The sequence below is a fragment of the Alligator mississippiensis genome, chromosome 6, assembly GCF_030867095.1.
Source record: "Alligator mississippiensis isolate rAllMis1 chromosome 6, rAllMis1, whole genome shotgun sequence".
Classification (NCBI taxonomy): Eukaryota; Metazoa; Chordata; order Crocodylia; family Alligatoridae; genus Alligator; species Alligator mississippiensis.
The window spans coordinates 22,472,725-22,497,755 of NC_081829.1; the positions used below are offsets into that span (position 1 = coordinate 22,472,725).

The 25,031-nt window shown below is 45.7% G+C and overlaps 1 protein-coding gene across 1 annotated transcript; it reads right to left on the minus strand.

Annotated features, from left to right (window-relative positions):
• Positions 1-14,326: 14,326 nt before the first annotated feature.
• On the minus strand, positions 14,327-24,246 carry LOC102575698 (bone morphogenetic protein 2). The gene is made up of 4 exons (XM_059730353.1): positions 23,850-24,246; positions 22,874-22,990; positions 18,183-18,384; positions 14,327-16,410 (listed from the first exon to the last, which is right to left on the minus strand). The coding sequence occupies exons 1-4, from the start codon at positions 23,928-23,930 to the stop codon at positions 15,959-15,961; spliced, it is 852 nt and encodes a 283-aa protein (XP_059586336.1). The 5' UTR covers positions 23,931-24,246; the 3' UTR covers positions 14,327-15,958.
• Positions 24,247-25,031: the final 785 nt, after the last annotated feature.

Genomic DNA, 25,031 nt, shown 5'->3' on the forward strand with positions numbered 1-25,031 from the left:
GCCCTCTTTGAACAAATACTTCAGGCAAAAGTACACTGGAAGTTTTGATACGTTGAATGGTGTAACAACATTGTGATAGCAACAGCATATTATGGGCAGAGAAGGTAGAAGAATTTAAATAGGCTGAGCATTTAATTCAAGAATTCACCTCTTAGACTCAACCAGCAGGTGCTGTAACTATTGGATGTCATCTAACAAACAAAATGTGAAGAGGAATGGTAATAGTTTTGTTGTTAATTAGCTTAGATCCCTTAGTTAGAACTTGCCAGATCAGTATTAGTGTTCTGCAAAGTTCAAACCTTGTTATTCTTTTTTAAGGGGTTTGGTTTTAGCTAGGCAGCCTCCCAGGTGGTAGGTGAAATTTACAGCCTCAAAATGTATGCCCACATTTTTCACAAATATTTAAACTGCAAGCACAGGTCTAAGACCTTTTACCTATCTCTATCTAGCAAGTAATCATACTTACTGATAAGGCTAGGTGGAAATTTCTTGAAAAACCTTTAATCAGAAAATACTGAGTTGCTGAAACTGAAAGTTTGACACATTTCTCATTAATAAAAAGCTTTGAAATTGTCAAAATGGGATGTTTTGACATTTTCAAAACGAATATTTTATTTTTTTATCACTCAGGTAATCAAATCCTAGATTTGGGAACTGACATTGTTGAAAAATTACCATGAAATGAGATACATTTCCATATGTGTAAATCATAGCCCTCTTTTAAAAAGTATTTAAGATTTGCAAATATTTTAATACACTAAAAATTCAGACAGGAAGGTGGAAGAAAATATTATAGATCAGTTAGAGGCATGACAATGCAGTGGTGCACCCAGCACAGCTGTGACACATGAGGACAGGGGCAACTTCTGCATGCTCCCTGATACCAGTGCAATTGTGTACTGCAGTGGTTTTTTTCTGTCCTCCCTTCACCACCTCCTGCACACCACCCAAGTTGGTGCTGGGGGCACAGGGTTACCAACTGTCAGTAAAAAACAGTTTGTCTGTCACTAATAAGCTTGCAGATTGTCAGTAAAAAACCAATTCTTGGATTTCCAGCCCTACTGGGACAGTCACCCCAGTTGCTCCACCCTAATTACACTACTGAAATCTGTAGAAATATTTTCCAAAACCACAAAATATCTCTGAAATAACAAACAAAATCCAGCAGGTTAATTACATATTAATCAATTCTTACACCAGATATGACACAACAGAATTTTGTACGATTCTATTTTAACATATATATATAAAAAAACAAACCCTTTCATATCAGAACGTAGACAATTACTGAGTCAGTGAAAATTCAGAAAGAGATTTTTTAGTAATTTTATGGGAATGTAATAATGCTCTCTCATTGTCATAATAAAATAAATGTATTCTTTTAAAAACCTTTAACAAGGCAACATTTTGTGAATTAGAAGTTTTGTGTAATCGAATACGATAACTCCACATTCAGGAAATAAAACGTATTCCTGAGTCACTTTTGATACATCAGGAAAATGATATACTCTGCTAGCCTGCTAAATATTAATCCCTTCACCCCAAGCCCCAAATTTGCTGTATAATCCTTCTATTTCTGTGCTGAGACAAAGAAAAAAATAATAGATTAAATGAAAATTTTCCCAAGGGATTTAATTTAAATGACTTGGATATTCAGAAGGATTAATCAAACTTTTACAAGGAATTTTTTAAAGCATGGAATGGAATTAATTTTCCCAACACTTTTAAATCTTCCAGAATTTTCCAAACTTAATGTCCTTATATGGTTTTCAAGAAGTTCTGTCTTCTTTTCTGGTATATCCCATGTTAACACAGTGCTGCTCTTGCCTCACCTCCATTCATGACTGCTTCTACTCTTAAACCTGAACCTATAACTAAAGGGTGCCTGTACATGTGCGGTGAGGCTGCTCCGATGTGCTGTAATTACAGTGTGTCAGAGCAGACTCAATTAATGCTGGAGCATGCTAAATAACGCGGTCCAGCAGCCTCTGTGTTTAGTAGCATATCAGCGTGCCTGTACTTCAAAATGGTAATGGGGGCTTGTTCCAAGAGCTTTAGTTAAAGTACTGCCACCACCATTTTGAAATGTGAGGACACCGCTACAAGAGACAGTGCAGGTGCTTTAATTGGAGTGGTTAAAGTGCTTCCAACCCTTCCTGAAGATGTGTAAAAACACCCAAAGTGACCAACTCCTGAGAGCTTTCCAAAATGGTGCAAAAATGTGGATTTGTGCCCCAGTGTCCCGAGGACTCTGAAATGGATCTTTCATTTCAAATGGGAAAAATTTGCCCCATATTGTTCGTATCTCACCCCAGATTTGCTTGTGGTACGAGACAGGATCCTGTTATGATTGCTGAGAGGATGCTTCCCAACACTGCTTAGTGCTCCTTCAAACTTCAGCACTACACTAAAGCCATTGAATTAACTGGAACCTAAAATGTTGCAAATCAGTTCCAGCCCTTGAGGTCTGTGGACCACCTGAGACTGGAGTATCTGGAAGCATCAGATTTGTTCCCTGAAAGTTGCTCACAAGCAGTAATGGTCTGTGTTGTAACAAATGGGGTGCCTTGGCTTGAATATCTGTTCAAGGTGACAGAATTGATTTAACGTAAATCCTTCATTTTTCTGTTTATCAACATTTCTTCTCATTCCTATTTTCTACCTCTGAAATCTTAGCAGAAAATCATGTTACTTAGTCTCCAACGCATCAGAACAAACTACCTATACAACTGTTATATTGTGTTGTGCTATTGTAACCCTTCTGCCGGGCATCGGTTGGCAGCTACAAGGGCGAGGTTCAATTTTGGAGTGCTAAATATATTTTACCTTGGCTCAAGTCCCCACCCAGACCACCTGAGAAACACTACATTAATTACTATGGTGTCCCACAAACAAAAAAAATCCTTTTGTGTTTATTATAGAGGCAAGTAGTATAAACATAAAATACATATTCATTACAGAAAACAGAGTAAAACACCAAATGCAATTTAAAACACTACTAAGAACAAGACAACGTCTATCGGTTGTGCTAGAAAGCGTAGGTCCTTCTGCGGTGCAAGGGGCCCCTTGTTGCTCTTGGAGGAACGGCAGCATGCCAAGTTTTGTTCCCACGGAAAGGCTGTATGTGTGTGTGGGGAGTGACTGCAGCTCTAGACCGCATGCACAGGCCCCAAAACTGCTGGACTGGATTATATGGCCTGCTAAAATGAAACTGCAGAGAAAAAAAAACTCCAAAAGAGCCAGGTTGATTAATGGCTGCAGCCGGACTAAACTGGCAGGATTAGAAACTCCCAGGTTTCAACCCTGTTTAAACCACCAGGCCTAACTCCTGGCCAGCAAACCCAAGGAATCAATACTCTTTTCCCCAGTATTGATCCCTTAAAACCTCAAAAGAAAAGTGTGTGGGGAGGTGGGGGGAGGAGGAGAGAGGAGTTCACAGACACTGTGACAATTATCCCTCCCTTTCTCTCTCTCCTCAACCTGAGGTTCCCTTTTTACTGTCTGCAAATTCCTTCTCCCTTGGAAGAAACTTCACTCTCCAGCAGCCCCTAGTAGCTTCTTCCAATTACCCTAGCTCATCTTATATCCCTTTGCATGACATCACCCTGGCTCTCCCAGCCAATCCACCTGAAGAATCCTTTGCTTTCCCTGGCCAGTGAGGCAAGAGGGTTTTACATATTTACTCCACATACAGATCCCAGCTTTCCATGTGCTGAGCACATTGCCAAAACACAGTAGCCATATTGCCCACATAAGAAAAAAAATACACAAAAAAGTACAATATACAGCCCAAGTGTGTGTGTTATGTTATGTTGCTATTATTTATGTATTGCTGTTTAACTGATCATAATGTCAGAATATGTAATGAAAACCCAAAGACTGATGTAGCTGTTGTGCAGTTTCTATCAGTAGCATGAACTCCAGAGGGTGAACTGGAAGGTTTGGAAGGATCAGTGAACATCTTGGACTTTACTGCAAAACCTGAAGTCCTTGCAGTTCTGCCCCCAGCATCTGCTTTGGAACCTTATCTAAGACAAAAAAACCCCAAAACATGTTGCTGAGAGGGATGCCAGGAAAGCCAAACCACTGCTAACTTAGTTTAACTTCTGTGTTTAGATGTGTTCTTTGAGATGGTATGAAATGTAGTTTGTTTGTGGCTCAAATTAAGTTGTATGCAGTTGCCTCTATCAGGTCATTTTTTTACTACTAAGTGTTGAATTTGCAGCTCATTTGCACAGAGTGAGGTAAAGTTGAGTAAGGCAGTTTATGTCCACATGCATCTATATCCAAGCAGATTCTTGTAGGTACAGAAATGTAGTAGAAGCTTAACTCCTCAAGCTACATGGTAGTAAGGAAAAGTCCCTCTTATTTTATAAAAGGTTTTTAATAATAAGCCTAGTAGAAAGAAAGAAAACATTTAATCATCTGTGTTAAAGCACAATTGCTTCATTGACCAAAGAGCAATTCACACCTCCTAATTGCTGTCCCCTGTCAGCTGCACCCCGTGCTAGAAAGGCACTTCAAATGGGCTAGGTGTGACATTGTTTTACCAGAGCTATAGAAATGCATCCCACTGGATGTAACCCTTAGCATTCTTTCCTTTTAACCTTAATTCTTCCCTTTTCCACCTCATCTACAAGTGAAAGAAATTTTGGGTGGGCAGCCAATGGTAGGGTGGTCTTCCTTACTCAGGAATGGGGAAGATTTAGAGGGTTTGAAATACTGGAGAAGATGTTGGGATGCATTTTAGGGTTTCCAATCCTCCCCCTCCCTTTTGAGGAGAATATGCTGAACAACATATTAAACCAGCAGGCCTTCCCCAAAGCTTCCACTTTTGCTGAATAGACATCAGTACCTGTCTACAAAGAGGTAAGGGCCATCACACCATCTTTAGCAGCTCAGAAGTACAACAGAGTCCTCAAATAACTGTGCTTTTTAGTTAGGCTTATTGAACCAGTATACTCTCAAACTCTGCAACAAAGAGGACAGGGCAAACCACATTTTTCATACACTAAGCTGGCCAAGACAAACTGTACCCTCCAACTCAACCAATTTAGCCTGTTCTAAAGGTCCCCTATCTTCTCTCCATCCCACTCTCACCCTTTCTCTTGAGAAATAGGAGAATCAACTCACGGTGGTTTCTGCCACACTTCCTCCTGCCTCTCATACAAACAGAAGTGGCCCGATTGTATTCCCTGTGCCTCAGGTCCTCAAGACATTTCCTCTCACCGAGATCCTGTTGGCCTGCTCTGTACCTCAGCACACTGTGAGGCAGATACCCCTGCTTTAAGGCACTGGGGGATGTCTCTACACTTTATGGGGCTGCTAGGAGCTGTAAAACTTCTTTTCTCTAGCCAGAAGCCTGATTTCCACATGACATTGGAAGAAAACCAAAGGTTTCATTACTCTTCTGACAGTGGGGAGTTAGAAGCTGAGGTTTGAAAGAGCTGGTGGTACACACAGGAGATGAATGCTCACCCATGTGTCCTGTGCATATAATTCTTTGCAGCACATTCTGGGTTTTTGCCTCTAACACTAAAGTAACACAGTAAGAGGACTATATGTGCGCATGTGTGACTTCAGGAAAACATTTCATTGTTCTGTATTTCTATGTTCTCCATCTATACAATGGGAGAGCAACATACACTTTTCCTTTGCTTTTGTTGTACTGTAAGGTCTGTAAGACTGTAAGGTCTTTGGGGCAGAGATGGTCCCTTACTGGGTACATGTATATGAGATGTTTACAGGTTGCTTAATTAGCTCCAAAGTAAAGTCTTGGCATCTATACCGGTGACCCTATTAAAGGCCACAGTAAATTAATAAATGCTGCCCTAGGTTAGTACTTGTCAAAGCAAGTACTATCCTAAAGCAGTGTTATTTAGTGCAGCATTTCTTAATCCATGGGTTGCAACCCAAAAGTGGGTTGCAAGAATACATGAACAAACTTTAAAAATAGATCAACAAAGTTGAAAAATGGATTCTCCTTTAAAGGAGAAAATGTGGGAAACGGTAGCTTTTCCTTTGCAGTCTGTCAGAGTTCCAGCCAGCAAGGGGTTGCTTTGGGCCTCCCATGTCCCACACATTCCCCCTGCCCTACACACCCACTCCCTACCCCACACACTGGGGGGCTGGGGGTGGGTGGGTAGCAGGTCAGGAGTAGGGTGACCACCCTTGTAAAATGTAATGGCAGGACACATGCTTGCCTCCTCCTGCCCCTCCCACCTCCTCTGGCAGCATGATTGGAGCAGAGCTGAGCAGGGATGGGACCGATGACCACTGTGGGCTCAGGGCTCCCTGCCATGCCACCTTTCCCCTGGAAGCCCCAAGCTGGCCACATGGCTCCTGTCTACCCAGCAGCGGGGGCACAACTCCATGCCGCCACTGCCTCTACTACTGCTGGGCAGCCAGGAGGCATGTCAACATGATGGTGTGGGGCTCCCAGTGGAAGGCCAGTAGGGTGGGGAGCCCTGAGTTCACAGTGGGCAGCCCACATCTGCCTCCACCCCATGCACAAATCTTGGGGGGCATGTGCCCCCCATACCCTCCACAAGAGTGCAGACAGCAGAGGGGATCTGCCCCCCCATGAGCACCCTGGATGAGATACCCATGGTTCTGTCCAATGGCAATGCATAGCGGGTGCATGGGAGTGCAACCCCTGACTAGCTGCACTCCCCATTTAGGTGATGGGCAGGGGGGGCAGGTGGGAGCATGGGTGCCCGCCCTGTGAGCACTGGCCAGGGAGTGGGAGCACTGGATGAAGAGCTGCGGCCACTTCCAGGAGCGCCACAGCTGCTTCCCAGTCAGCGCAATTGGCTGTGGGGGGATTCACTCACATCGGTGAGATGGGCTGTAGGGGGACCCCCTCTGGTCAGCAAGATTGGCCATGGGGGGATCCTCCCCCGATCGCTGACTGATCGCTGGGGGGGCATGTGACCCCCCTGACTAAGGTGGCACCAGTCACCCATGGCTCTGTCACACTCCATGTGCTGGCCCCATGCACTGCCCTGGCTTGGCAGTGACCCCAGTCCCTGCCCCACTCCCTCCCTCACTGTGGGGCCTTGATCTATACCCCCCTCCTCCCCATGCCCACCCCCCCCATTGACTTACCTGCAGGGAGCTGCTCTCCACACTGCCTGGCTTTAATCCTGACCACGTGCATGTGTGCTGAGGCACACATGCACATAGCAGCCCCTGCATCCATCCCACTGCTGGTAGCCCTAAGCAGCCCCTTACAGGCTAGAACGCTGCCAGCTTGCAAAGGGAACCTGCTGTTTCCTGATCCCTGCACACGCTGGGAATCAGAGGCAAGTACTGTCCTGGAGTTGTGCAGCTGGGGACCAGGACTTGAAGTTCCCATTCTGGGATTGCCCTGCCCAATTTGGGATGGGTAGTCATCACCCTAGTCGGGAATGAAGGCCACTGGCTTGAGACTGACCATCAGTGTTTACACACAGATCCTGGTACAAAAAGGTTGAGAACCACTGATTTAGTGCACCATAATGCACATGTAGATGCTGATGGGGCTGGCTGGGGCTTGAGGGTGCTTCAGTGCAGGGGTTGCTTGCTGGCTAGCCCCTCACTGGAGCAACCTTGTGCCCCAGCCAACCTCTCTGCAGCATGTTGAGCTGAGTCAGAGCAGCCCCAGGCTGGCAGGCTGAGATCCAGGACCCCTTGCCAGCCAGGGCTGCTCTGGTCCAGCTGAACATGCTGCAGTTGTAGGCACATGTGTAAATATGGTGCCCAGGAACAATAAACTTTGGTGCAAACTGCACCAGGGTGTATCCATTCCCATTAATTGCACGTATAGATGAGCTCACTTTGTGTTTGTATAGCACCTGGCTCTAATGGGGCATGTATCATTTGTGGCTTCTAGTTACAAATGTAATACAAATAAGTAATACTAATATTATTATTAGTAATATATATTAATCATTATTATTATATGTGCGTATAGAAATACAGTTATTAGCCATTTACAGCCCTTATTTCTCACTCTTAATATGTACCATGTTGCTTTCAGAGTTCCTGCTATTTCTTTGCTATGCCACAGAATGTGATTCGTTCAAGTATTGCAACTAAACCAATATGCCAAAGTCCAGCATCTCTTATTTTGGGAGTCTTACTTGGAATAGTTTATTAAGAACAAGAATTGCACCTTTGTGCTAAAAAATAAAACTGACTTATGCTTAATTGTTATTCTAATTACAAGTCCTGGAGTAGTCTCCATTTTTTTCTCTCAGCATTATTATGAACCTCATTTCCTTACAAAGTCCAGGATAAACAATTCCAATATATTTTGTTTTAATTATCAGTGTTTAATGGGGCATAATGAGACTATGTTGAGTGGCGCAGAAAAGAAAAATAATTTAAAGTGTGCTGAACTACTGAGTGGTGTTAACTTGACTGCATATTTCACTTATTGTGGTGCAGAATTGTGTTAGCTAATATTCATCAATGCCATCATTTATTTATTAATTATCCCTGCTCCATAAAAACTTTCTTTTCTTTCTGTCATCTGATTCAAGAGGGAAAACATGAATATGTTCCCAAAGAAACAGGCCACTCTTTGGTGTGTATGTTGATAAGTATTGTTGAAATGAAAGTGATTGTATTAGAGGGGGCATCTGGCATGCTTATGTATAGATATCTATATTATGCTAGGTGCAAATATTGCCATTTTTTAGTTTCTTAGCTGTTTAGTTATATCTTTGCAATGGGGAAATTCTTCCCATTATAAAAATGACCCCCCATTGTAAGAAAGGTACACATGACACTGACCTCCTCCTAATTAATAACTCCAATCAAATAAAAAAGGAGGAAATTAATAAAACCCACATTTTTTTCTACAAGCAGAAGTCTTACCTCCAGACAGGGAACTACCACAGGCTCTGTGAAGACTCCTGTGAACTTCACTATTTCTACTGATTTTTATATGGAATTTACTCAGAATCTACAACAATGGGAAGTGGTATAAAATACTAAGGTAGATACAAAATACACTTCAAAAGCCTTAAGATGACAACGCCCTTTGTGGTGAATATATACATATTAGTAGTCCCAGTTTATCAAAAGTTGGATGGAGAGCAAGCTATCATTCTGGCTATTGTTAGGCATCTCAACATTACCTGGTGATGCAGTACTGGATCATCTTGTGATGATGGAACATGACAATGGACAAGACAACTGCTGAGAACACTAGGATTTGTGCAAAGGCCACATGCCAGGCAAAGGGCAGATCTAGAGTCACAGTCACTGGCTCAAGGTGTCCAGCTCATATTGCAAAAGAGACAAGGCCAGGTGTCATAGTCATATATTTCCAGGGCATCAAGGCTAAGTACCAAATGAAACTTGGTAAATGGCTTTAGAGCCATGGCTCAGGTATAGACTACTGCTATTTCCCTGCAGGTCCCTTAAATTGCTCCTGTGTGGTGTGGAATCAAGGATAGGACAGTCAATCAAGGACACATGCACATGAGGATGAGTCATCCTAGTGCAGGTGAAGGTAAGTCCTCCCAAGTCCTGATCCTCCTCCTATGTGTGAGTCTGACCTATCAGCAGGGATCCTAGTTTTCTGTTTAAAAGTCGCAACTTCTCTGATAAAACCCCAAAATTCTCTGCTTTAAAAACCCCAGATCTGCATTTTTTTCACAATTAAAATGAAACGCCCCTATATATATAGGTATCAGTTGAACACAATGTTTCATTGCTATCTTTACAATTTTAAAGCAATTTGGAAGCCTACCAGTGTCTTAATCACTATAATAACATAAATTCTAAATACCTATGTATTTTGGCGTTTGATTTTGGGTTTTTTTACCATGGAAAATCAGAGCTCCCCCTGCCCCCTTCACTCACCAAGACATGGGTTCAGCTGCAGGTGTTCTCCCCGCCACTGCTTTGTGGTGCTGAACAGCTCTGATATGCTGGTGCCCTGCTCTTGCCCATGCCATTACCCCTCACTCCCAACCCACAGCCCCCCTCATCACCTCAGCCCTGCTGGTGCCCTTCCCTCTTGACCCACAGCCCCCCGGCCCTGCTGGTGCTCCTCGTTCCCAACCAACAGTCTCCCACCACCCCAGCCCTGCTGGTGCCCCTAGCTCCCAACCCACTGCTCCCCATCTCAAGTCCCCAGCCCTGCAATATGTGGGGAAGGGTGTGGGGGGGGGGGCAGAGGGTGTTTGGGCATAGGGGATGCCACAGATACTGTGTCAGGCAGGTATGGGAGAGCTTGTGTCCCTCCACATTTCTGCATCCACAATGGGGCATGGGCCTTCAGCCTGGCTGGAGCAGCACTGGGCAGGAGCTACCTCTGCAGCCCAGTGAGCGGGACCCAGCACAAGAGGGAGTGCTGCATTGCCATGGCTGCCAAAGTGGGGCACCCCCTGCCCACCCAGCAGCAGTGTGGGGCACAATGCACTGCTGCCGCTGGGAGCCCTATGCCAGCCATGCCACCATGGCCACCAAGGTGAGGCACCAAGGTGGTGTCAAGTTGTGCTCCCCTGCTGCTGCCAGGTGGACAGGGATGCCTCCTTGACAATTATGGAAGTGTGGTGCTCCCAGCAGCAGCAGCAGCAGCAACACTGAGCCTCCCTGCCCTGCTCCACCCTTCTGCGCCAGCTCTCCTGCACTGGGGTGTGGAGACAGTTCCTGCCTGGTGCTGGTCTGGCCAGGCTGCAGCCTCATACTCCACTATGGGTGTAGAAATCTGGGAGAGCATGTGCCACCCCATGCCCTCCAACATGTTGCCTATGACCCCCCCTCCCGTGTTGCTTATGCCCCACCCCATAAACTTACCTGCAGGGAGCTGCAGCAGCTGTTCTCCACCATGCTGCCACATGCATGTGTAAGCACACACATGCATGTGACCCTCTGCCTCTTACCAAGTTTCTCTTGCTGTCCCCAGGCCCAAGTAGCCCCTTTCAGGCTGGAACTCTGCCAGCTTGCAAGAGGAACCCCGTGGTTTCCAGGTTTTCTCCTTTAAAGGGGAAAATCTGTGTTTTTCCACAGGAAATGGAAAATTCAGATCTTTGGTCATCAGTTTGAGTCTGAGATCTTTGGTGTTAAATCACAGCCTTCCATGACTCAAGGTAAAGAAAAGTGGTAGGTAGCCATGTTAGTCTGAAGTCTGGTAGAAGGAAGGGTAGAGATATACCTTATAGGCTAACTGAATCTTAGAAGTATAACCTTTCATGAGCAAAAGATCACTTGCTGAGTTCTTGTTCATGAGAGCTTGTGCATCTTTGATTCAATTAGGGTAGATATTTACCTTATAGAATACCTTCAAGGTAAAGAAGTAACTCTTTCAGCAGGTTATACCAGTAAGTGTTATTTTGTGTGCTGTCCAACCTCCTTTTCACTTCCACAAACTTCTTATCTTTCCTGAGTTCAAAAATTGTTCCCTACTGTGGGGAACCTAGAAGGGAAATGAAGTAGATTGGACCCTGCTGTTGCCCTCAAAGGAGAAGGGAATCCAGAATCTGAGACCTTGAGATTCCCTGAGATCTTCTTACAAGGCTGAGGGAGCCAGCTAGGAAACAGACCTTGCTTAACAGAGGAAATGAACAGCTGGGAAATCCTTTCTGTCCTTCTAAGGGGTTGCTGCTTCTGCCCTAACTGGTAGGAAGGCTTGAAGACTTCAGAAACTCCCTACCAGTTATAAGAAGCATTTTCTACTGTTCCCACCTCAGATTCTCATGCTGAAGAGTTCTCTTTAATAACTTGGGGGTAGGGGCAGCTCCAAGAGAGAACTGAACCCCAAGCGTAGAGGTGTTGGAGTTCAGATGACCCCTAGTCTCGCTTGCCCCTAGGCAAAAGGCTGAAGGAGCAAGCTAGAGGGAAAGATCACATAGGATGCCTGCCATGGATTTGGGAGTATCTGATGCCCCAGAGAGAAGAATCTGGGAGGTAGGATACTTACCAGTGGTACTACCACACAATCTTGAATGATTGTGCTCTGCTCAGTCAATAGAATTTGGAACTGATTTGGCCAACTTGGCTTGAGATGCAACATTACAAAAAAAGAGAGAGAAATGAGCTCCCTCTAGAGAACTTAGCTCTCTCTCTACTGCTTTCTCTGTTTCCATTTTATGAATACAAATGTTTAAAGTAAAAAAAACAACTATTGGAAATATATATTTATATACTGAATGTTATTTTACATATTTTACAGTCTTAATTAGTTCAGTGGTTCTCAACTTTTTTTGTACCAGGATCCATTTGTAAACATTGATGGCCAGTTCAAACCCAGTGTCCCTCACTCCGGATCCACTGACCCCCACCCCCAGGCCTCAGCCCCCTGTGTGTGGGGCAGGGGGAGGTGTGTGTGGGATGGTTAGACGGTGTGTGGGGTATGGGGAGCCCCAAACAGCCCCTTGCAGGCTGGAACTCTGCCAGCCTGCAAGGGAAAAGCCATGGTTTCCCACATTTTTCTCCTTCAAAGGACAATCCATTTTTTAAGTTTGTTCAGGACCCTTTTATATATTCTTGTGACCCATGGGTTGAGAAATGCTGATCTAATTAATATTTGAATGAGAAAAAAGATGCACAGATAAGGTGGTAGGCACCTTACTGTGTTGTGCTGGTTGTCATGGACCAGAACTCCACCGGACCTGTGCAGTACAATCACAGAGAAAAAGAAAATCCATGCTTCAGAATTTACCTTCTAAATAATAAATACAGCACAGTTCCAGCAACATTTAGAAAATAACTTTAAACTGGAACTCATTCACCTGCCCCTTCATCATCAATCTGTGACACAAAGTCTCTGCAGTCTCCAAAAAGATGCTTTTTGTAATGCATGGGTGTGTCTATGTGAGACACTTTACTGTGTGGTAAATTAATCTACTGTGAAGTAAAGCATCACTATGTAACAGAGTGCAGCAGCTACTGTGCATTAAAATAGGTTAATGCATGGTTTTCTACTACCTGTAAATTTAGAGTAAGTATTTTATTGTGCAGTAAGCTTTCTGCTCATTAATTGCAAATGTAGATGTGCCCCATGTGTCATGAATTACTTTAGCTAACACCCAAATGCAGCTACTTCTGGGGCCTAACAGACTATTGGTATAGGCATCTTTGATCCATGCAGAAAGAACTGGAAAGGTATTATTCTGTCTTTGAGAGCGGCTCAGGCTAGGTGCTTCAGAGGAAGGTACACAATATTGATGGGTCAAATTCACTCCTGTTCCAGATATATGTAGGCTGTATTACAAAGGTACAGATAGAAGCCCAGGGGGATTTTCAAAAGGTAGGTAGGTGCCTCACCCTTATTGAGTTGGACATCTTATCTGCTTAAGTGACTTTGAAAATCACAATAAGCATCTGTACATCTATAGGCAACTAAGCATCTTGGCAAATCTGCCCCAAACTGACTGCATTTAAGATGTATTCTGGACAAAACGATTCTCAAAATCAAACTAATCATTTCACACTATTCTACAAAATCAGACTCTTTCCTTACCCATGATGGTGATCAGCTTTGGCACTGAAACACAAGCCTCTATAATTTTGATCTCAGTCAAGGTAATTGTAATTGCTTCACATAAATCTCTCTATTCCTGGGAGCATATTGAACAATAAAGTAAAAGAGCTGATCTTTTGCCTTTAAGAGCCTGATATGCCAACACATAGATATAAAAATGTGTAGTTGTGATACAATTTACTTAGGCACTGGTTAAAAAAGATCATGGATCTAAGCCCAGTGGGCTTCTATACATGTGCAGGGAGGCTGCTCCATTAGAGTAGACTTGATTAATTGAGTCTGCTAGAGTGTGGTCATTACTGTGCTCCAGCAGACTCCTCCAGCGTCATGCATATCAGTGCCCGTGTTGAAAAATGGCGACGGAGCACTTTAAAGCTCATTGGATGAACATTAGTTCAAAGCATCCTGCTGCCATTTTCAGTCATGGGGATGCTGATACACATGATGCTCTGGGTGCTTTTAATTAGCATGGCCGTCAGACTGCGCTAATTAAAGAGCCCGCCTCCACCCCCCCTCACCTCTCAGAGGATATCTATAAATGCCCAATGCGCCTAACCTTTCTGTCCTTACTCATCCTAGGAAGTTGCAAAAGGACTTTTGTTGAATAACATTTAAACAACTGAGACTATCAGAATGGAGATTTTAGTGTATTCAATGATTAAATACTGACACTGGGGTATAGAGGCATATTCTTTGCTCAGTAAATCAACGAGAATCTCTCTGTTGATTACAATGAGTGTTAGATCAGAGCCTTAGGAGGGAAACATACTGATCTAATAAAATGCCACAACAAACCAAAATCACATTTTATAATTCTATTGAAAATTACACATACTATATTGCAGCTTAAGTTAAAATATTCCAAAATGTTCATTTTTATAATAAAATAGAAACATCTGGCAATTTTAATTACACAAGGGAATATTTACAGAAACAAATATATTTATCTACATCATTTACATTATTTGCAACTTACTGGAGAAGAACAGCCTCCAGAAAATAGTGACTTGGTTTCTAGCCACCAGAGGAGTGAGGTTCTGGAACAGCCTTCTAATCAGAGAAGTGGTGGCAAGAAATATAAGTGGTTTTAATATGAAACTAAGTTAAATTTATGAACAGGTTTAAACAACATTGCGCCTGCAGTCCTGTTTAGTCCAAAGTTCCAATAAAGACTGAAAGAGAGACAGTGGACATTACACAGCAAAACTCTGCTTCTATATAGGAGCAGAACAGTGTATAGACAATGGTCCCCCATACTTGGAAAGTCTCATCTTTTTCATTTCTTTTTATTATAATATTCCTGGTCCCCCAGTCCCCAATCAGGACACCACTGTACCAGGCACACTGCAAATACACGTGGAGAAATAATTTGTGCCTCCATATGCTTAAAACTAAACAGGCAAGAGAACAGGGGCAGAAAGAGAGGAAGTAACCTGCCCAGTCAAAAGGTACAGCCATGTCTCCTGATACACAGTCTGGTACCTCAGAGTTTTGCCTAGACCAGGACTACTTCCTGGACTTATAAAATCACCAGCTAGGTCAGTGCCAGGAGGAAAGTCACGAGCAGATCTCTGAATCTGGGGTGGGGGGACTGCAGCTAGTGTGCTGGGGAAAAGTGCAGTCTGGAGCATGAGGACAGTTGTTATCACAGAGAGGCCAAATGAGGGAGGGGAAGAGTCTATGGGCCACACAAAGGAAACGCCATATCCACAGACATTTCTTTATATGCCTGATGAGTTATGGAGTTTAGGACGCAACAGTAGTTTTGCCAGTGGAGGGCCCTGCCCCTTGCTGTTGAGGTGGGATGTGCTGATGGTCCAGAAATCTGGAGTGCATATAAGTTGATCAGTGCCTTGATTAGCATACTGAATTAATATTTATTATTTCATTTGCATAAAACCTATATTCAACACAGATCCTCCCCTTCAGGTTTTGCTGTATCCCTCTGGTTGATATGCACAGAAACACTCCTTATGCTTTCCCTGCGTTGTCAATGGACACCATGGGGAGCCCAGGGCCAGAGCCAACCCGAGCAGGGTTTGGGGGCTGGGGAAAATCAGCCCATGCAGGGCCCTGCCCCTGCCCCACTCTGACCCCACGTGCCCCAGACTCAAAGAAGCTGCTGCTGCCACCAGCAGTGGCACGGTTGGTGGAGTGGGGGTGGGGGAAGGAGGGGGTTACGAGCAAGAGGCTGGATGTGAAGCCAGCAGAGCAGAGTCACTGAGGCTGCTCCACCCAGCTCCACGGAGCCCTGCAAAGCGTGGGGCCTGGGGCAGTCACCCTGATTCGCCCCCCAGGTAGTGATGGCCCTGCCCAGGGCACTTTGAAAGTCAGCTAGTCTGAAGAGCACTTACTTCTTTGCTGAAACCCTGTGGGTGGGAGCAAGAGTAGCTGTAGGCTGCCTGGCTACACCCTTGCCTGTTAACGTTGAACTGAGTCCACATGCAGATCAATTCCACGCAAAAGTAAAGGCTCTTCTTAGTGACAACCACAGCTTGCAGCCACCATATCTTTATAACGTTTCAGGACAACATTCTCCTTGTCATCAAAGTACAGGAGATTGATGGACTTCAGTTCAGTTGGGACACAGCATGGCATGCTGACATCTTGGGACAATTTAAGTGTATGCACAATGGACTGGACAGTAGCATGATTGGTAGCATTTAGACTCTCCCCTAAGGGGAATAGGCAGGTACCTGTGCAATAAAAAGCATTGTATCCACTTGGGTAAATGATCCATCCTGACCAGCCAATTGCCTGGAAGTCAACATAGAGTTCTCTTCGACGGCATGACAGAACTTGACCTTTGGAGGAGAGGGATGATGTATCCCGTGTCCTTCTGCTCCTACTTGTTCTGAGATTTTCCAAGATCTCACTTCGGAGAGGTGTCTGGGTAGGAGAACCACCTACAGGCGAGGATGGCTGCAGTTCTGCAAACAAAATAACATTCCAGAAGTAAGCTAACCCTTCCTATGAAGGGTACAATGTTTTCCTGTAAACACTGTTTTAACTACTTGAAAAAGCATTGGTCCCATAGATTTAAACAAAATGTTTTGAGTGGCTTATTAAAATGATACTTAGCAATTTACATATTGTGGAAATCTTGTATTCTTATTTATCTCCTAAGCTCCAAGTTACTCAGTATAAAATCCTGTAGTCTCCTCTGTTGCACAAAAGGTCCCAAATGACAGAAATAAAGGAAGTGTGTTGGAGACACCACAGTCTTGTGCAATACTGGGCCAAGTCTAGAGGGTGGGAGATTGAGCCCTGTCCCTGGGAGCTGCTGGGATGGGCTCCAAGCTCAGAGCCTGGCCAGGACAATCTCTCAGCCCCTTCTCCAATTGTGGGGATGGGGCTGGGAGCCCCCTGCGGCTGGGGCGGGGAACTGTTGTTTTGGCTAGGCTCTGAGCTTGGAGCCTGCCCCAGCCACAGGCAGCTCCAGGGGGCAGGGAGCAATCTCCCAGTCCCCACTCCAATCACAGAGCTGGGGCTGGAAGCAACCTGTATGGAGAGAGTTCCCTGTCCAGCCTGGAGCTGGTTGGGACCTGCCCCAGACTGGGACAGTTCCTGGCCAGCCCCGGGCTGCACAGGGAAGTCTGCAAGTGCAGCCTGAAGCTGACCAGGAACTGTCCTGGTTTGGGCCAGGTCCCAGCCCCACAGTTCTTTCCCAACCCTATGCCCAATTGGGCAATTGAGGCATGGGACTTGGAAAGAGCTGTCGGGGAGGGGCAGGTCCAAGCCCCTAACCCTGAACTTCCAGTGGGGTAGCTAGCAGTGAGCCCCTAGCTGAGCAGGGATTCCCTACCCAGTTGGGGGCTCACTGCTAGCTACCCCACTGGAGGATCGGGCCATGGGGCTCAGAAAGAGCCATGGGGAAGGGGACTCTTCCCAGCCCTGTGCCCCGATTGCATGATCAGGGCAAGGGGCTGGGAAGCAGCTGCGGAGAAGGGGCACAGCTCATAGCTGGCTAGGACTTTCCCTAGACAGGGGCAAGTTTCTGGCTAGCTGCTAAGAAGCCTTACTGGGCACAGAGCATGTCCCCATGTGCACGGGGTGGGAGAACTCTGCAGCAACAGCTCTCCCACCCAGTGCGCATCAGGACCCCTCCCGACATCTGTGGGGCCAGGAGACAGCTGTATCCTGGCCCTGTACTCCCTGCCAGCCCCTGGCTAGCACACAGGGGGAGCCTGGAGCTCCCCCTGGGTTGCTGCAGGGGGGCAGAGCAGGGTAGGAGCAAATCTGCTCCCAAGAGGAAGTGCATATAGACGTGTTCCCCAGTAAGCTTACTGCACAGCATTTTTACTATGCAATAAGACTATTTCGAATTAATTGCACGTGTAGACACGCCCACTGGTTCTGAAATTCAAATAGCAATATAAAAGAAGAAAGAACCACCCATCCCCCTTTAAAATAAACAAAAGACCCCAAAATCTTTGTGTGTCCTAAAGAAGCAAAAAATGGATGCAAATGCAGTTTATTCCCACATAGACATAGCCCGACATGTATAGTGGTCTACTATAAAAGAGAAATAATAAAATTATTTTATCAAAACAAATTCTTGATAATGGCAAACCAGAATCAGTGTCTGGAATTGCATGCAAGTAATATAATTATGTATAGGAAATGCATTAGAAAGTGAGAGAAAATGAACTTCAAGGGAATCACATGCTAGAGAGTGGAAATTACTCTTGTCTTAACCTACCTGAGGAAGAGGGTGAAAAGCTGGAAGACCTTGGTCCATCATTATTAGTGAAGAGGACTAGAAGAGCATTCCTGCTGTCCTGCACATTGTGCTGGCTTTTGGCAAACTTCACGAAGCTGTATTCCATTTTCTTTTCAGATAGGCGAGTTGCAGTGATCAAAAAGCCATGGTTGGAGTGGCTGTTCCTAACCCATTTGGAAACCTCATAAGAAAAAGGAGATGGTAAAAGATCATTTGAATGATTTCAAACAATGTTTATATGGTGATAAAAAGAAAAGGCCATGGACAGAATTCTATTTCACTCAGTTGATGATCAAAGTGCAACTTGTAACCACCTCTGAGTTATATCCAAATATAGTGTAGGAATAAGGAGAGGTCTGCCTGTGACAGGACTGAGTCCCCAGGGATGGCCGTGATTAGAGGTGCACTGATACATCGGTCCATATAGTATCAACACTGATAAAAGGAAAATTGACCTTATTGACAATCAGCTTTTTTTGACTGATGTGGCCAATAATGTCACTGATAAATGCCATGTGCAGCCACAGAATGCATGTGGCCAACCTGGCAGCTTGGACAGCAGTGTCCATCTGATAAGTCTGTTGTAGGGAAGGGATGGAGGGAGGGGAAGAAGTGTGGGGGGCAGATTGAGGACACTGTGGTGAGGGAGGGAGTGGAGCTGGGGCAAGCGCTGCCCAGGTGAGCCGGAGTGCGGCATAGACTTGTGAGTGGCTTGTCCAGGAAGGGTGGGGGAGGTATGGAGGGGGTATGTGCCCCCTGGAGCTGTGTGCAGGGCTGAGAGCATCTCTGGGCTCATCCCAGTGGGGTTGAGCAGGGGTTGTGCTTGGGGTAGATGGCAGAAGCACTGGGAGTGGGGGCTATGGGGTGACCATGAGAGGCTGCGGGGACCCTGTACGCCCCCTCCCAGTGCTACTGCCTGCTCGGAGCACAGCCCGGGGAAGAGCCCAGCAACGTCCTTGGCCCCAGTCTGCAGCGGCAGTCTGCCCTCACCTCGTGTACAGATCGGGGGGGGGGGGGGGGGGGGGGCACATGCCCCTGCGCCTCCCCCAGCTCCACTCTCTTCCTCACCACAGAAGCCTCGATTGGCCCCCTGTACGCCCCTTCCCAATAGACTTACCCACCAGTCACTGTTCTCCAAGCTGCCAGGCTACATATTGGCAATTGGATCAGTATTGGCCTATACGGCTTGTTAATAATCAGGCATTGGTATCGGCCCCAAAAATCTTTATCGGTGCACCCCTAGCTGTGATGCCCCCTGGTGGCTGTGTGGCTCCTGCCCAGCTCTGCCAGCTCTGCCTCTAATATAGCCCTCCCTGATTACTCACTCGCTATGACTTGTTCTTAATGAAGGTTGAATAAGGGAGGCTGCCCACAGGCCTTAGAATGAGACTTAGACCATTTTAATCAGGACTGGGTCTCTCCCATACCCCAGTAGTCTTGATTCAGCTCTTAAGTTTGCTGGGCCCTTAAGGCCTGTCTCTGTCCCCGAAGGGCACCTGTAGCTTTAAGGGCTAATTGCATATCTGTGTCCCTCCAGGGCACCTGTAGCCTTAAGGGCTCCTTGCATGGCTCTGTTCTTCCCTACACCATGCCCCAACCTCGTGGGCGTTACTGTACTGTCAACCATTGTAGAGGTCTTGACCTTACTGGCCTCCTCCTCTCTTGCTTTCACTGGCCCTTTTAGCTCAGGCCCACAGTACTGGACCTGGCTTCTAGGCTCCAGCCTCCCTGACTGCAGGTCCTAACAGTGGCCCCCTGGATCTCTGGGCCCCTTGCCCTGCACTTGGGCCAGTTGAAATCACCAGGTTTGCTGGCTCTGGCAGTCTCTGGTTATGATCCCTCCTGGACTTTGAGCCCCTCCTGGGCTCCATTGTAGTACAATCATCCCTACGCTTCAGTTGGGTAACTCAAGAGTTGGTCACAAGTTATGTTTTGGTCATAGGCTAGGTCAGTGGTTCTCTGCCCTGCTAGATGCAAGGTATCCCTCCTTAGACTCAAGGCACCCCACCAAAAATACCAGCTCTTAGTTTTTACTTGCCTTTTGACTACATTAAAATAATAGAGCAATTCTTCTGTTGTGAAGAACTCAGAAAGACCATAATAGGTCAGAATATTTTAAATTACGGATTCCTATTTGAAATCTCTGGATTTATCTTGTAAATACTGTTAGCACTGCTAGAGATACAAACATTGCATGGCACTCCACAGCACCCCTGAGAGGATTTCAAAGCACCCTGGTTGAGAATTACTGCACAAAGTGAAATAGAATTCTTCCCTAATTGGGTAACCTAGAGTTGGTCACAAGCTTTGCTTTAGTTGTCCACTACAAGAACATACATATTATTACTAGCCAATTGCCCATCATGAATGACGGATTTCAAAGAAGTGTTAACATGGCCAGCCCCGAGGGGTGGCCCTGCCCCTGCCCATTCTGTTGCCCGTCACTGGCAAGCCACAGCCCGCCCCAGCCCTGCTGCTGCCCCTCACTCCCAACCCACTGACCCCAGCCCTGCCAGTGACCCTCACTCACCAAACTGTACTACCTTGGGCCCTGATGATGCCCCTCACTCCCAACTTACAGCCTCCCACCCCCCATCCTTGCTGGTACCCCTCAGTCCCGACCCACAGCCCCCTGGCACTTCCAGTGCCCCCCACATTACCAACCCATGGTCCCCCACCCCAGTGCCTCTCACCCCCAACCCACAGGCCCCTGCCCTGCTGGAGGGCCCCAGCTGTCCCCATGCTGCCTGGGTAGGAGCTCAGTGGCTCCAGTTCATGCAGGTGGTGGCAGCAGAGTGTGTCAGGCCCCAGCACAGGCTGAGGGAAGAGGAGGGGAGGCTTGTGGCCCCCCTGCCCTGGGATAGGCCTGCAGTGCCCTGCAGGCAGCATGGCCATGGCCCCCTTCCTCTCTTTCCATCCCCCACAGGTGGCAGCTGCTCAGCCCCTTTGAGTACAGGAACTGGCACCTGCACTGTCACCTGCTCCTTTCCCCACTGGAGAACAGGCAACCCTCCCCTCACCCTGCACTGTCACAGCTGCAGCCCTTGCTCCCACCCCTGGAGCAAAGGGAAAACCTTGACATTTAGGCAAATTAAAAAAAAAACCGGCCAGACCACAATCCGAGGACTTAAAAAGAGCGGGGATATTGTTAAAAAGAGCCTCTGTGGAGGTGAGGCGGGGGGAGCCCCTGCACCGGAGGCTGTAGGAGGAGACGTCGGTGGCAGATGGGCTCCTGTTTTAACTCAGCTGGCCCTACCCCTGCCTGCTCAGCCCATCAGTGCATAGGCAGTTCAGCAAGTGTTATGGACAGACAGAAAAACAGACAGACCCAAGCTTTTATTATATTAGAAATGAGGTGGTAGTTGCAACTACATGAGGAAAGCTAAATTTGTATTTTGCACTTAAATCAGGAAATGAGCCTCTCTTTTTGTATGAAGCACATAGGGCATCCTCTCCAAAAGTGTTAAGAATGAATATCCTGATAATTTACTATTAAAATGATTAGTCTGCAAGTTGAAAGTCCTGTAAGAAACTTAGTGTTCTTTATCAGATCTGTTTCCTAGTAACCTTAATAACAGAATAATACAGACCTTCATTTAACACTCATGTACAGGCTATACTTGAATAAATTAACTTGCAACCAAGCAAAATTATTAATAATTACTGTATATAATTGTCATGATTATGAGCTAACAGGCAAAACCATATCACTTTCCATTGAGGCCATTGTGATATAAGAGATGACTCAGTGGGTGTGTCTACAGAAGATGCTTAATGAGCAGAAGACTGATTCTAACGCACATTAGCAGGACAGGAAAAGCCCATGCTTATGCACCATTATGCAGTAGATTTAGTCTAATGTGCAGTAGCATCACAAAAATACCCCATCTATGCTAATTAATAGACATTTAACTTAGTACCTGTCATTACAGGTACTAAATGTAATGCACCATAATTATGGCACATTAATGAACATGTAGATGCACCCAGCATGTCACTGAATCTCCTGCAAAGTTATAACAACACCAACAAATAATTAAGGTTGATACTATGGATCTTCAACTCATGTATGTTTAAAGATTGTGTATTCTTAAGGGAGATTCAAAGAGAAACAAAACCAAACAAACCAGGTTAAACTGTAGATAAGGTTAAGACCAAGGCCACATGTTGATAATTTAATGAATCCTTGCAGTAAATTATGAACCAAGAAATTCAGTAACTTAGAATTAAAATTACAGTTCAGAGAAATCTAAATATAATAATAAAGAACAAAAAGGTACAATTAAAATACATAAACAACCTTACTTCTGCCCTGTCATAACATAATTGTAAATCAAGAAAATCTTGCCTTAGTCATGTACCCCGAGACCACATAAACTAACATGCTGTAGTGAGAATTCTATAGTTATTAATGGAGCAGTTTGGGATATTTGGCTCTCAGAGCTTCTATGTTCCTACCAGTTAATAAATTCCCTGATAGCTCAGGTGTTACCAGCCTGTGGTTTTAAAGCTAAAGACTTTAAAGCTCCATTTCTGTTACTGACCTGAAGTTTTGATTGACCATAGTGCATAGGACAGAAGCAATCATGAAGTTCCAAAGTGGCCATGCATTTGTTAGATCTTTAGCAAAAGAAAAAAGAAAAAGAAAAAAGCAAGAATTCTTTGCTTACTGTCTCTGTGACATTGAACACCTCCCAGCCTTCTGTGTACAAAGACAATAATCTTGATGAAATGAGATTTCTTCTCTGGGGCTTACTTCCACTCTCCAAGATCTCATATACTTCCACCTTGAATACAGTAGTACAACAACAATAAAATGAAATGGTCTTCAGAAAGGAGGACAGTAAAAATTCACATTTGCTCCACCTCGGGGATGGATTCACAATTCTGTTGCTCAGAAGGAGATTAAAACGTTTCCTTTGGCTAGCTCCATAAAAGGCAAGAATGTATCATTTGCATACATATCTTGACCTCACTCAGGTTGGGAAAAGTGACAAATAACATGTATATTTGGTATTCATAATGAAAAAAGCATATGAAAATTATGGAACATTGGGCAGAGTGCCAAGGAGTTGAGAAAAACACTCTTGAAAAGAAGTATCTGCATATGGAAAATACTTGTCCATAACTTGTCTCTCTTTCAGCTACTTGATATTGTCCCAAAACATCTTTATTGTTTGTTTGTTTTTTTAATTTGGGTTTGCAAATTTCTTGGTTCCTTGGAAATGGACTAAAGCAGTAAGATTTGGACCAGGATTTGAAGTATCTCAAAATCCGGCTGTGGCTTGAGCTCATCTTTAAGGAACAGAAAATTGCCCTGCTTCCTTTTGTATAGATAAAAGTGTAGACTGTTTGACAACACAGATGTCTCTCAGGAGAGAAAAAGAAGGATAGCACATCAACAAAGCCCAAACCCTTGATGCAAATCTTTGTAGGCTGGAAGCAAAAGAAGTGGATGGAACTTATAAAGTGCTGGCAATAATCAAATAAAACACGACTGTTTTGCATCTACACAACAGATGGTTGTGCTCCCATTTCTAACTCACCTTTCTTTTCTTGACTTAATCTTCTTAAACACACCCATATAATTAACCCTAATGGCACAAATGAATAATTAATTAATGGACAAAGAATCTCATTACTTACTTTGCAAAAATGTTGAAACAGAGATTTTCCAGCCATGTGCGTTTTCTTCAGTTTGAAAACTCTGAGCTCAGCTTTTAGCATTTGCTCATTCTTCCCAACGGATGAGATGTTGAAATAGAAATAAGACTCATCAAAATAAACTGGAAAAGAAACATTGTTGTTGTTGTTGCTGCTGCTGTTACTGTGTATTTATTTATTTCCAAATCAGTGTCCGCTGGGCACAACACACGCGACATAATTGGTATGGGAATAATTTGATTTTCCAGTTAATGGCAACATATCTTCGGAGACATGCTCAGCTCTACACAGCTCTAGTTCTTTTCGGAGGTGGCGGCACAAGACAGTGTAGTGAACACAAGACTTAAAAGTAGATAGATGTAGGCAGCAAATCAAAACGCTGCAGCCTACAAATTAAAAGTTTTTGGGGTTTGTTTGTTTTTTGTAATCTCATTGGTCTAATACAAGATCTCCTCTCCACTACGAGTCCTGATTGCCCTTTCCTCTAGACCAATACGGCTCCAACCTGGATACCCGCAGCCTACATGAAACGAGCTGTCTGTCCGGGAAGGGCGCAGCGAAGATCTTTGCGACCAAAGCAGCCTCCCCTGCCACAAGAGACTCCCTGCCCCGCAGGAAGGCTTCTCAGCTCACGTTGCTTTGCCCTGGCACCACCCTTGCACCTCCCAGCCCCCGGCCACGCGCGCCCCTGCCCCTGCCCCTGCCCCCGGCCCGGCCTCCGCTCCGCTCCGCTCACCTCGATCTTCAAAGCTCCGCACCACGTTGCCCTCCAGCACCTCGGGGGCCTTGGTGATGCCGTCGGAGTCCGCCACCTTGTTGAAGAGGTCCACCATGAACTGGGGCGGCTTCCTGCGGGGCAGGACGTCGCGGGGCAGCTCCTGGATGTCAAAGACCTGCTGCAGGCGCTGCATGGCCTCGCTGAGCAGCATCTCGGCCCGGCTCTGCGGCGCGGGCGGCAGCGCGGCCGGGCGGGCCGCAGCGCAGAGCTGCAGGAGCAGGCAGGCGAGGCGCAGGCCGGCCGGGCGGGCTCCCATGGCAGCGGGCAGCCTGCGGCCCTGGGCCCGCTCCGCAGAGGGCGGCGGGAGCAGCGCAGCCCCTCCTAGTCGGCCCGGGGCCCCGGGGCCAAGCGCGCGTCTCCTCGGCCGCCCGGGGCTGCCATCCCGC

Excerpts from the sequence above, each read along its gene's own strand:
- LOC102575698 (XM_059730353.1), bottom strand. The coding sequence starts at position 23,930 with ATGCTAAAAGCTGAGCTCAGAGTTTTCAAACTGAAGAAAACGCACATG. Across the intron at positions 18,385-22,873 it reads TGTTCAATGTCACAGAGACA|GTTTCCAAATGGGTTAGGAA; the intron begins GTAAGCAAAGAA and ends TTTTCTTATGAG. Across the intron at positions 16,411-18,182 it reads CTTTTCACCCTCTTCCTCAG|AACTGCAGCCATCCTCGCCT; the intron begins GTAGGTTAAGAC and ends TTTTGTTTGCAG.